We start from the raw sequence: 13,550 nt of genomic DNA on the forward strand, positions 1-13,550 counted from the left end.
TGCACTGACCCCTGACCTGGTTAATATGATCACCCTCAACCTGAGCCACACTGACCTTGTTGGGTGATGTCTTTTAAATGTATGACTCTGTCCCTCCTGGTCCTAGGACAGTGTCCAATTTTTTTTAGCCTAGCACTTAGCGGATTTCCTGAAGGATAATTTTCAAACATTAATTCTTTTTTTTCAGGCATTAATTCTTTTTATAACTACTTATAGTTTTATGAATCAGTATAATCTTACATCCAAACATTTTAAAATAGTAAAGATTTTGCATCTTTTTAAAGGAAATGAAATCTTGCTTTTGTAGTTACACAGTGAATCACATTTAACATTTAGCGATACATTGTGCAATATTAGAATATAGTAGGTAGAACTAAGCACAACTTTAAATTTTTTTAATAGAAGGAACCTGTCAAGATAGCTCAATTAAAATTCCATTCATCAAATACTTACTGATCACCAATACATTGGTGAATCAAACTGTTGGTCCTTGCTCTTATGGATCTCATAGCTAGTAAGGAAAAGTTACAGTTAAGTAATTGTCAGTGAGAAGAGTGCCATGAGGAAGTATTAGGGCCATGGGAATAAGTCAGGAGAACTTCACCTTATTGAGGGTGAATGGATGTGGGGGGGTCAACAAAGACTTCCCTCAGGAGGTGATATTCAGCTGAAACCAGTGGAGATGGCATCAGAGGAAGGATGGAGAAGGGATCTGAATAGAGGGAACACTGTACAGAGAATTGTCTGGAGGCAGGATGGAGGAGTGTGCTGTGTCTTGGGAACTGATGGGGGAAATCACAGCTGCAGAAGGGAGAGTAACAGGAGGCCTTTTAATAATTTAAAAATATATATAACCAGCCAAGACCGGTTTGGCTCAATGGATAGAGCGTCGGCTTGGGGACTGAAGGGTCCCGGGTTCGATTCCGGTCAAGGGCATGTACCTTGGTTGCAGGCATATCCCCAGTAGAGGGTGTGCAAGAGGCAGCTGATCGATGACTCTCTCTCATCGATGTTTCTAACTCTCTATCTCTCTCCCTTCCTCTCTGTACAAAATCAATAAAATATATTTTAAAAATATATATAACCAAAATTGACAGAAAAATTTATAGGCTACCTTCTTTTATATCATCCTTTTCGGCGTAAACATTAAATGCATATTTTTGATTTGGCAATATTGTACTGTTGTAGAATTTAATTCTAGTAATCTAATTAGATTGTAAAATGAATTGCAACTGTCACTCTCAAACCTATCAGCCACTGGACATCATAGTTAAAATAGTTTCAGTGTGTCAATATTATTATTTCATAATGCTTCCTGGTAACTGTAATATCCTTATCTTTTGCTAATTAAAACTCTGATATTGAATAATGAGATTTGTCAGTGTAAGTAGTTATGTTTAGAAATTAGAAGCACTTTTGATCCGCATAGCTATTTCTACAATTTATTAGCACCAACTGCAATATAAGAGTTTTAGAAATCAAAGCAATCAAGAAAACTTTTGAAGGAAAGAGAAGAAGTACCTGCAGGCTTAGATGCTGCAGCATGCTGAGGAAAAGAAGGGAGACCTTTCAGGACCAAAATTTCTCAGTCAAGGGTGATGATCTCAGAGTGACAGCAGAGGGATGGCGGGATAAAGGCACGTCTCTTCCTCTCCCCCTGACATTTCAGCATCTATAAGTCAACAAAGAAGTCCCTGCTCAACACAGATGCACACCTGAGAGACCACACTGAAACACCTAAAGGTTGGGATCTGGGAATAAACGAGGAGATGAGAAAGGAGGAAAGCACAGACTCAGCCATGCAGCGGGGAGCTTGTGGCTCAGCTGGGAGCTCACAGCCCAGCCAGGAGAGGCGTAGCAGGCATTTCCTTCGCCCAGGAGGAACAGAGTGTGTTGGGGTTGTGGGGGAGGGCGTGGGAGGGTAGTGGTCAACCCAGCAGGGCAAGCTGCTGTGAGCAGAGCAGCGAGTGCAAACAGTGACTTAAGTTTGCAGATGTCTGACAGAGCATGGGGTTTTGCTGTGCTGCTCCCCACTGCTTGTGTTTCAGACAAAGAAAGGAAACCAGAGAGCCCCGCCGCTGCCTAAACTTGCCTCCCGTTGCCCTTAGAGTTGGCTCCAGGAGCTTATTATCTATAAACCAAGAGCTGTTGCAAGAGAATCACTGTTTCTGATCCCCAGGAGGGGTTCTTGGGTCGGGACCTCACAGAGGTCAGGGGTCGCTATTACGGTGAGGGCCAAACAAAACGCATCCCCAAGCAGCACTGCAGTATTGTCCTAAGGAAGCCAGGGAAGCTCAAATCTGGGAGACAACAGAGGTAAAAATCTTTCGATTCAGCACCATCTACTGGAACATAGTAGAAAGACCTCTTCAGAGATAAATGCAAAAACAAAGGAGGGCAGCAAATACCATGAAGAACCACAGTAACAACGATGACTAGAGAGAGTGAAAAAGTCCCCAGAAAGCAGGCTGGAACACATGGAATTATGTGCTATAAGTGATAGGCTTCAAGACTGCAGTTCTGAAAATACTCAACAAGATGCAATTCATTGTACTCAGAAAACAGATCAATGGACAAAATAAATATTTCTCCAAAGAAATTGAAACTTTCAAAAAGAATCAGAAATCCTGGAAATGAAACATTCAATTAAGTAGATTAAGAGTGAACTGTTGAGCATAAAAGAAACAGAACAAACCAGTTAGAGGAAAGAACTAGTGATATTGAAGATAGGAATCAAGAAATGATGCAGAGGGAAGAAGGGAGAGACCTGAGAATAAGGAAAAATGAAAGAGCTCTACAAGCCTCTATCACTCTATCAGAAAAAGTAATATCAGAATCAGGCATTGTGGAGGAGGAAGAGGGGGAGCATGGAATGGAGAGTCCATTAAAACATATAGTAAAAAAAAACCCCACAAAACATATAGTGGCTGAGAACTTCCCAAACCTATGCAAAGAACTAGATCCTTGAATCCAAGAAGCAAGCAGAACATCTAGTTATCTCAATCCAAAGAGGCCCTCTCCAGGGCACTTGGTAATGAAGCTGTCAAAATTAATGACAAAGAAAAAATTCTCTAAGTAGCCAGGAAAAAGAAGGAAGTGACTTACAAAGGCAAACCCATCAGAATTTCATCTGACTTCCCAGCAGAAGCTACAAGCTAGAAGAAAGTGGAACCAAATATTCAAACGTCTGAAAGAGAAATTACCAGCTATGAATGATATATTTGCAAAATTATTCTTTTAAATATGAAGGAGAAATAAAGACATTCCCAGACATACAGAAACTGAGGGATTTTATACCAGAAAACTTTTATTGTAGGAAATACTGAAGGGAGTTCATTCTACCTGCAAGAAAGAACATTAAGGTCACAACACTACAAATAAGATCATCAAAAAACTTACAGCATAAACAGGAACAATTTGTGACAACAAAAACATACAAGGGAAAGGGGTAAGGTCTGAACTGGCAAAGAAAGATGAAGATCAGGTGTGTTCAAAAGGAAACTCAACACCAAATAAACAATCCAGTCAAAAAGTGTGCAGAGGACCTGAAAATACATCTCTCCCAAGAAGACATACGAAAAGCCCATTGATATAGGAAAAGATGCTCAACCTCACTGGCAATTAAGGCAGTACAAATAAAAACCACCTAATACCTGTTAAGAACAAGACAAACAATAACAAGTGTTGGAGAGATTGTGGAAAAACAGGAACCCTCATTCACAGCTGGTGGGAATGTAGACTGGTACAACCACTATGGAAAGCAGTCTAGTGATGCTTCAAAAAATTAAGAATAGAGCTACCATATGACCCAGCAATCCCACTCCTGGGTTTATACCTGAAATACTCGAAATCATGTATTTGCAAAGATATGTACACCCCTACGTTCATTGCATTATTCTTGGTGGCCAAGACATGGAAACAACCAAAGTGTCCCACGATAGAGGACTGGATAAAGAAGATGTGGTACATATACACAATGGAATACTACTCAGCCACAAGAAAGGATGAAATAGCGCCATTGCAACAACATGGATGGACCTTGAAAACATGCTAAGTGAAATAAGTTAGGAAAAGCTAAGAACCATATGATTTCATTCATACTTGGGTTATAAAACTGCAACTTATGAACACGTACAGCAGAATGGTGGTTGCCACATTAGGGAAGAGGGCCCTAATATAAGGTGACAGGAGAAGATATGACTCTGGGTGGTGGGCACATGGTGCAGTGTACAGATTTTGGAACATAGAAACCCACACGTGAAACCTGTAGGTTCACATGTTGGCCGATGTCACCCCAATCAACTTAATTTTAAAAAATGGATGATGATCTTAGTGGATTGATCATCCCTCCACTTATAAAAATTACATTGTTGGAGACTGAAACGGAAAAGACATTGTTATCCCAGGGGCTTCATATGAAGCCTTGTTCAGAACATCTGTTCTGGATGTAGACTGGGGATGTACATTGCTTTAACTTCCCCATTGATCATTAGATGATGCAAAATTAATAAAAATCTTCTAAGATTCTGTAAAGGAATTCCTATTTCAAACTTCTTAAACTTTTTATGTGCCCTACGGTCTCTGTTGATCCGTTACCCTGACCCACCAGCCTGAAATTCTAGAAAGTCAGCAGTCGTGCTATATATATCTTGACATATTCTGTGGCACCCAGTTCTAGATACTGCATGGAATATGTTTTAATTGTTGAATGAATAAATTGTGTTAACTTTCAATTCCTAGTAGAAATTTTCTTCCTTTGTATTTCTTATTTTAGATATTCTTTACGTTACAAACATGTAACTCAATTGACATTGATACAGCTGTATTCTTACTAAGCATTTCTTATGAGGTCTGGATTTCTCAGAATAATGAACTATGTGGCTTGCTAGTGTAGTCATTTTGTTTTGGGGATTAATGTGTGATGGATTAAACTAAGCAGAACTGAAGTTATTCCTTAGTTCTCCCCCTTTGTGGATGTCTGGTGAAACCCAGCATTGAAGGAGAAGTGAGATAATGTATGGAGAAGTTACTGAGAATCTCCAGCCTCCTGGTTCTTTTCCTGCTGAGAGTACTAGTAAATTGCTTGACTCCTGCTGGTGATGCAGACAGTGGCTGGCTTCCAGAGGGGGAAGGGCAGGTCTGGGAATCTTACTCTCCCTTATATGAACTTTCAACAGTTTTCCCATTTTCAACCCTTTCCTTCACTTCCCCTTTTGTGGTCCTTATATTCTGAGCCTTTCTGAAACTCTAGGACCTAGAGTCTAGGTAGACATCACTTTTTCCTAATTGGCAGACCTTTGGTAGACATTGAAGTTTCAGATCTCTCCACTCTGCATAGTCAGTTGCTTTTTCTGTTTTCCTTCTTCCAAAAAACTATAGTCTCTCTTTTGTTATCATTCTTGTTCTCTTCTTTGTTCTGAGTTTATGCCCTTTTTATTTTAAAAAAAAATTTTAAACATGAAAACTTTCTTTTTTTTAAAATATATTTTTATTGCCGAAACTGGTTTGGCTTGGTGGATAGAACATCAGCCTGCGGACTGAAAGGTTCCAGATTCGATTCCGGTCAAGGGCATGTATCTTGGTTGCAAGCAGATCCCCAGTAGGGGGTGTACAAGAGGCAGTTGATAGATGATTCTCTCTCATTGATGTTTCTAACTCTCTATCCCTCTCTCTTCCTCTCTCTAAAAAATCAATAAGATATATTTAAAAATATATATGTATATATATTTTTATTGATTTCAGAGAGGAAGAGAGAGAGAGATAAAAACATCAGTGATGAGAGAGAATTACTGATCGGCTGCCTCCTGCATGCCCCCAACTGGAGATCGAGCTCGCAACCTAGGCCTGTGCCCTTGACCAGAATCGAACTCAGGACTCCTCAGGCCACAGGCTGGTGCTCTATCCACTGAGCCAAACCAGCCAGGGCTTTATTGGTGCCCCCCACCCTTTTTAAAAATATATATTTTATTGATTTTTTTACAGAGAGGAAGGGAGAGGGATAGAGGGTTAGAAACATTGATGAGAGAGAAACATTGATCAGCTGCCTACTGCACACCTCCCCCTGGGGATGTGCCCACAACCAAGGTACATGCCCTTGACTGGAATCGAACCTGGGACCCTTCAGTCTGCAGGCTGTCACTCTATTTACTGAGCCAAACTGGTTTGGGCGCTTTATGCCCTTAAAAAAAAAAAAAAAAAAAAAAAAATCAACTTTAGCCCTGCCAGTGTGGCTCAGGAGTTGAGTATCAACCCATGAACCGAGAGGTCACTGTTTCAATTCCTGGTCAGAGCACAGACTGGGTTTTGGGCTCAATCCTTGGGTTGCAGCATACAGGAGACAACCGATGGAGGTTTCTATCTTTCTATCCCTCTCTCTAAAATCAATAAAATCAATTAAAAAAAAATCAAGTTTATCAAGTTACTGGATTTCAAGTGGGAGTTAAAGTGAACATGAGTTCAACCCTCCTATGTTTTCATCTAAACCGTTGCTTTTCATCTATTGGAAGTACATTTTTTCTTTTTAAGTGTGAAATATAATATAAAGCACCTACCAGGGTAAGCTTTCAACAAAAGCGGGGTTTGTTTTAATTTTAGTCTTAATCATGAAGGTCTTGTGCCAGGAACTGGGCACCCAGACTTTTCAGTGCAGGTTATCTTCTGTTTCAGAGTTCTTGGTACAGTTTCTAACATCAGAAATAGTTTTATTTTGGTTCTGTGATCTTCCTGAGCCAGGTGCTGCCAGAAGTCTTACAAATCTCTAGCAAACTGTTACAAATTATAATAGTTACGGTAGTCGGCATTCTATGATTTAATTACCATATGAACATTGTTCCCCTCCCCCTGATATTTAGTAGGAGCATTATTTCCCACCCTGGGAAGAATGGGATTGATAATACATCTGGGCTATTATTTAAAGAGAGCTACCATTTTTACTTTTTCATATTTTTCTTTGCCTTTCGTATTGTATTTCTTTTTAAAAATTTTTATTTCTATTATTTATTAACTGGAAACATAATTTTAACTCTTAAGTCAGTTTGAATACACATATGACTTTTTCTTTCCAAGTATTCTGTAATTTGACTTGCATTTCAATTTTTTTTCTTCTCTATTCACATAATATTGTATACTCTAATCTGATATTGGAACTTAAATTGGTTTGTGATACCTTATGTTAAAGTGTTAATTGATGGGCATGGTTAACCTAAGTATTCTTCAGAGGTAGTTAAAAATTCTCTATCAATTCTTTTAAAAAATATATATATTTTATTGATTTTTCACAGACAGGAAGAGAGAGGGATAGTTAGAAACATCGATGAAAGAGAAACATCGATCAGCTGCCTCCTGCACACCCCCTTCTGGGGATGTGCCTGCAATCAAGGTACATGCCCTTGACCAGAATCGAACCTGGGACCTTTCAGTCTGCAGGTTGACGCTCTATCCACTGAGCCAAACTGGTTTTGACTCTCTATTAATTCTTATAAATCTGAAGATGATGCTTGTTTAACTTTACTGTTTGGATATTAGCAGGCTACTTTCTGCTTTAGATTAGAATTGAGAATAAATTATTAATCTTAAACTTCTGTATTTCTTTATATTTGCTGTTTTTTCCTTTATTTCCCAAACAATTTATCAAAAGGTTTACATATAATTTGATTTCAGAATGTTTCTGAATCATTGACTTAGTTAAAATTTTATGGAAAACTGTCCTCTGTCTTCAGGTTCTGTCCTGGACATTATTAAGCACATTGTGGCGAAGGGGGAACACAAGAGTGGAGTGCTGGACGAACCTGCCATTGCCACAATCCTCAAGGAAGTGCTGGAAGGGCTGGAATACCTGCATAAGAACGGACAGATTCACAGGTACCGAAAGACATTCCCTCAACTTGTGGATAAATGCAGTGGTAGTTGTGCTATGTCATTTCATTGAGGCTATTTCCTATTCTTTGGCAGAGTTAATCATAATCTGAGTGTTAACATGGTTTCTTTGCATTACTAGTTTTAATATATTATGGTTAGGGTTTTAATTACACAGCTAGTATTTTAAAATACAAAAACTGAAAAAACTCCCAATTTCTTATCAGGAGGCAGTCACTACAATCACTGATAACATTTTGACTATTCCTTCTTAGTCTCTTTCATGTGCTAAAAAATATCTACACTAATAAAAGAAAAAATGCTAATTAACCGTACCATTGCTTGCCCACAGCCAATCAGAGCGAGTATGCAAATTAATCCAACAAAGATGGTGGTTAACTTGTATATGCTGAGGGAGGGAGGAGTGATGGCTGAAGACTGCATAGAAGGAAGAGGGAGGGAAAAGGGAAAGCAAGGCAGCTACCAGAGGGAAAGCGAGGGCAGCAGGTGGGGTAGGGCTGCTTGCAGGAATCTTCCTGCAATGGGTCACTAGTTTAAAATAAACCTGTATATATAATTTTGTTTCTTTTTTTGTTTGTTTCTTTTACATCTTGAATATTTTCTTAAATTATTAAAAGCTCTTTGTAAAATAATATTTTTAATTAAAACTTAAAAAAATGAAAAAACACTTAAAAAGCTATGTACCACAATAGTAGGGGATTTTAATATGCCACTCAGATTAGTGGATAGATCAGCCAGACGACTATGGAAAATTAATAAGGAGCCGAGACTGGTTTGGCTCAATGGATAGAGCGTCGGCTTGGGGACTGAAGGGACCCGGGTTCGATTCCGGTCAAGGGCATATACCTTAGTTGCGGGCATATCCCCAGTAGTGGGTGTGCAAGAGGCAGCTGATCGATGACTCTCTCTCATCGATGTTTCTAACTCTCTATCTCTCTCCCTTCCTCTCTGTACAAAATCAATAAAATATATTTTAAAAAAAACAAAAAAAGAAAATTAATAAGGAAATAATGACTGTAAATGTCACATTAGACCAGGTGGATTTAATAGATATTTACGTAACATTTCATCCAACAAACACAGAATACACATTTTACAATTGCATACAGAACATTCTCCAAAATAGATAATTTATTAGGCAGCAAAACAAACCTTAATAAATTCAAGAAAATTGAAATCATATCAAGCATCTTTTCCAGCCATAATGGCATAAAACTAGAAATCAACTACAGAAAGAAAATTGGGAAAAACACAAATATGTGGAGAATAAATAACATGCTATTAAACTAACCAATGGATCAAAGAGGAAATTAAAACAGGAAATAAACTACCTTGAAACAAATGAAAAGAAAAACACCAACTTTTCAAAATTTGCAGCAAAACCGGTTTAAGAGGGAAGTTCATAGCTATCCAGGCTTACCCCAAGAAACAAGAAAAACTCCAAAGAGCTCTAACTCTACACCCAAAGGGACTAGAAAAAGAAGAAACAAACTCAAAGTAAACAAAAGGAAAGAAATAGAAATAGTTATGATCAGAGCAGAGATAAATAAAATAGAAATATAAAAAAAGAAAAATCAATAAAACTAAAGTTGGTTTATTGAAAACATAGGTAAAATTAGCAAATCTTTAACCAAACTCATAAAGAAAAAAAGTAAGGGCCCAAATATATTAAATTATAAATGAAAGGAATGTTACAACTGACATCTCTGAAATACAAAGAATCATGAGAGAGTAGTACAAACAATGATATGTCAACACATTTGACAGTGTAGAAGAAATGGGCAAATTTCTAAAAGTATATAACCTTCCAAGATTGAATGATGAAGAAATAGAAAATCAGAACAGACCAGTTACTAGTAAGGAGATTTAATCAGTAAAAACCTCTGAGCAAAGAAAAGTCCAGGATCAGATGTCTTCCCTGGAGAAGTCTACCAAATTTTTAAAGAAAAACTAACAATAATCCTTCTCAAACTCTTCCAAAAAAATAGAAGAGGAGGGAACACTTCCAAACTCATTTTAAGGGTTGGCATTTCACTGATTCCAAAGCTAGAAAGGACACTAAAAGAAAAAATTTACAGAACATTATCCCTGGTGATTGTAGATGCAAAAATCCTCAACAGAATATTAGTAAACTGAATTGAACAATGTATTAGGATCATATCATGATCAAGTGAGATTTCAGGGATGCAAGGATGGTCCAACATTTGCAAATCATATATTACATTAACAAAATGAATAACAAAAATCTTATGATTATCTCAATAGATTAAAAAAAAAAAGCATTTGACAAAATTCAACATCCTTACATGATAAAAACTTTCAACAAACTGGGTGTAGTGGTAATGTATTTAACATAATAAAGTCCATATACGACAAACCCACAGCTTATGCCATACTCAACAGTGAAAAGCTGAAAGCTTTTTCTCTAAGATCAGGAACAAGACAATACTGCCCACTCTTACCATTTTTACTAACATTTTACAAACAAGTGTTAAGTTCCTATAGCATCTCATCAACGATATAATGAAATGATGTTGAATGAAAGGCATTAATACAGGACCTGCTGTAATTGATAATAATATATTGTATTATTGCAGTTTGCTAAGAGAATAGAATTTAAATGTTCTCACATACAAAAAAAAAAGTAAATATGTAAGGTGATAGATGTGTTAAGTTACTCAATGGGGGTGGAATCTTTTCTCAATATGTACTCATATCAAACTGTCACATTTTTGTTATACACTAAAAATATCTTACAGATTTGTCAGTTATACCTGAATTTTAAAAAATCACCTACTAAATCCCAATCCCTCAACAAACAGACAAGTAAAAGCCCAGAAAACTAACTGGTTGAAGATCATCTACCAGGTTGTAAAACAGGTTTTAAGGAGTAATTAGAATATGGAAGGAAAAAGCAAGTTTTTTATAGATAAGCAAGAAAGGTGCTAAGAGTTCTGAATTTCCAAAACCAATCTCAGAATTTTCCTTATTCAGTAACATGGATTTGAAGTAGTTCTAATAATTAAATAAATATGTCAAAGTGAACTCCCCCCACCCCCAGAAAAAGAAATGTTAAATATTTAGTTTAAGATGCCTAAATGTAGTGCATTTGCCAGCTTTTGTTTTGATTTGTTTCTTCTCTTGCCCTTCTTCAAATTTTCCATAAACTATGCTGATTGATGAATCATAAAATTGTCATGGGGAGAAACTTGTGTTCTGCATTAATGAGAAAGTCAAGCATGTCTATGATATTTGTAACTTTGGGGCAATGGTGACATGTGAGAAATGGCATTAAGCTGAGAAAAACAGAACTCACCTTCTGGCTATTTTAAGGTGGAAGGAGGACTTAATTGTCGGGGCTGCTGGGTTGCTTGATAGTCTTTGTGGCGAGTAACAACAGTTCTTTCATCAAGGACCATGTTGACGCCAGATATTTAGTTACACATCTTCTTCCTGAAAGGTCAGTTGTCCTCTGTGTCCAGTGTCCAGTGAGCCCTTCACCGCATGGCGTTCCTCTGCTTTCCCTCCTGCAAGCTGCTCTACAGATTGCACTTGTGGTTTCAAAAGGGAACACGAATTGATTATCTGGTGAATCGCACAGGAAAGGTGAAAGTTCACTGAAAATGCATGACTGTCACTTCATTTATGAAAGACAGAAACTTAGAAAACATAATTTAAATAGGTAAAAGTTCAAACAGCACAAAACATATATGATAAAAAACAAGTCTTCTCAATAGCAACTGTGACTAAATTATGTTGATACCATGTACTCTTGACATTACGTGATGAAAATGGCACTTTGCTTCGGTGGTTTTTCTTCCAAGAACTTATAACACTAGTCTAATCACGAGGGAAACATCCTGGGGTAAATGAGACCCTTATTCCTCAAAATTGTGAAGGTCATAAAAAACAAGGAAAGTCTTACCGGGTTGGCGTGATTCAGGGGTTGAGCATTGACCTATGAATCCAGAGGTCACGGTTCTATTCCCAGGCAGGGCACATGCCTGCGTTGTGGGCTCAATCCCCTGTGTGGGGTGTGCCAGAGGCAGCTGATCAATGATTCTCATTATTGATATTTCTATATCTCTCTTCCTCTCCCTTCCTCTCTAAAATCAATAATAAAAATATATTTAAAACAACAACAAGGAAAGTCAAACTGTCACAGACAAGAGGAGCCTAAGGAGAAATGACAAATAAATGTAATATAGGATACTGGATGGGATCCTGGGACAGAAAAAGGGTACTAGGTAAAAACTAAAAAAATCTGAATAAATGGTAGACTTTAGTTAATAATAACACATCAATACTGGTTCATTAAATTGTGGCAGAAGTGTCATACCAATGTAAGATGTTAATGGTAAAGGAAATTGAGTATAAGGTGTATGAGAATTCCTCTGTACTTTCTTCTCAATTTCTATGTAAATTTAAAACTGTTCTGAATTCTATAATAAGAATGTATTCATGTTTTGCTTGAGCTGCTATAGTTATCAATGAAATATAGAGATGTTTGAATAATTTATATCTGTCTTTATGCTATAATCATAGAAAAATCCCTGTTTTCAACCACGTATTGACCATTTAAAAATTTTTACCATATATTAGGTTTTAGGAAAAAAAATGTATTTCACAAAGTAGAATTGGGTGAGGATCACATTCTTTGGTCACTATTATAATCCCAATCGAACATTTAATCACCTTGGGTTTTAAAACTAAATGTTATTCTATCTAGCTTTCTGTTTACAATGGTTGGATTCTAGTACATGTGACTAAATTTTTTAAAATTTTACTATTGGCCTTAATAACCTTTAGTGCAAAATAAAGCACTTCAATAGCTATGTTGTATGAATATAGTGAACAATTTCTTAAAGTATGTGACTCTAAAGAATACGCGTTATTTTAACCAATGGACATAAAACTATGGGGAGGGAGGGGATATGGGGGAGAGAGGGAGGGGGGAAAATCATTAAAATATGTAAAAATAAATAAATAAATAAACAAACAAACAAATAAATAAATAATAAAATAAAATAAAAAAAAGAATACGTGTTATTTTAATATGCAACTTTTGTTTTTCTTAAAGAGATGTGAAAGCTGGAAATATTCTTCTTGGAGAAGATGGCTCAGTACAGATTGCAGGTAATGATTAGTATTTCTTTTATTTTGATTTAATGGTCAGTAGTACCACATTACCCATCTTTACATTTCTTAGTCAATTTGCTCTTCTCTTCCTTGGATCATTTCTAGTCAAGCATTCTATATTGGCACATCCCTGCTGACTCTCAAGATATTCTTCACTTCTCAGTATTCATTTTCAATCTTAGACATTTTTCTGACTATTACTCATCACCTCCTAGATATCCACTTCTAATCCCCCATTAGGGTCTTTTTCTCTGGTTTCTAATAGCATTCTGTACTTTTTTTTTTTTAAAGGAGAAGTAGTCAAGAAACCTCATTATGTTTAAGAATAAATATGCTATAGAAAGGTGATAATAGAGCTGCTTCTATACTGGGGGACATGGGGTATTTGCCAATTAGGAAGCTTGATAGGTGGAAGTGCGCTTTTGGGAGACTCAGAGCTGAAGAGTTGGTGTCCAGGGTCTGTCAAAGGTGGCTATCCTGGTGAAGTAACCCATGCTTCAGGCCGAGACTCCAGAATGGTGGAACCACAGGCTTGT

The 13,550-nt window shown here is 37.1% G+C and overlaps 1 protein-coding gene across 4 annotated transcripts in view; it reads left to right on the forward strand.

Moving 5' to 3' along the window:
• The window catches only part of OXSR1 (oxidative stress responsive kinase 1), a 66,707-nt gene that overhangs the window by 21,170 nt on the left and 31,987 nt on the right, over window positions 1-13,550 (forward strand). For all 4 annotated transcript variants that reach the window (XM_045579418.1, XM_045579419.1, XM_036431878.2 and 1 more), the window contains exons 4-5: window positions 7,719-7,860; window positions 12,956-13,011. In XM_045579418.1, coding sequence (XP_045435374.1) covers window positions 7,719-7,860; window positions 12,956-13,011 — 198 coding nt within the window. The remainder of the gene's footprint in view (window positions 1-7,718; window positions 7,861-12,955; window positions 13,012-13,550) is intronic.

The sequence above is a fragment of the Pipistrellus kuhlii genome, unplaced genomic scaffold, assembly GCF_014108245.1.
Source record: "Pipistrellus kuhlii isolate mPipKuh1 unplaced genomic scaffold, mPipKuh1.p scaffold_m20_p_11, whole genome shotgun sequence".
NCBI classification, from domain to species: Eukaryota; Metazoa; Chordata; class Mammalia; order Chiroptera; family Vespertilionidae; genus Pipistrellus; species Pipistrellus kuhlii.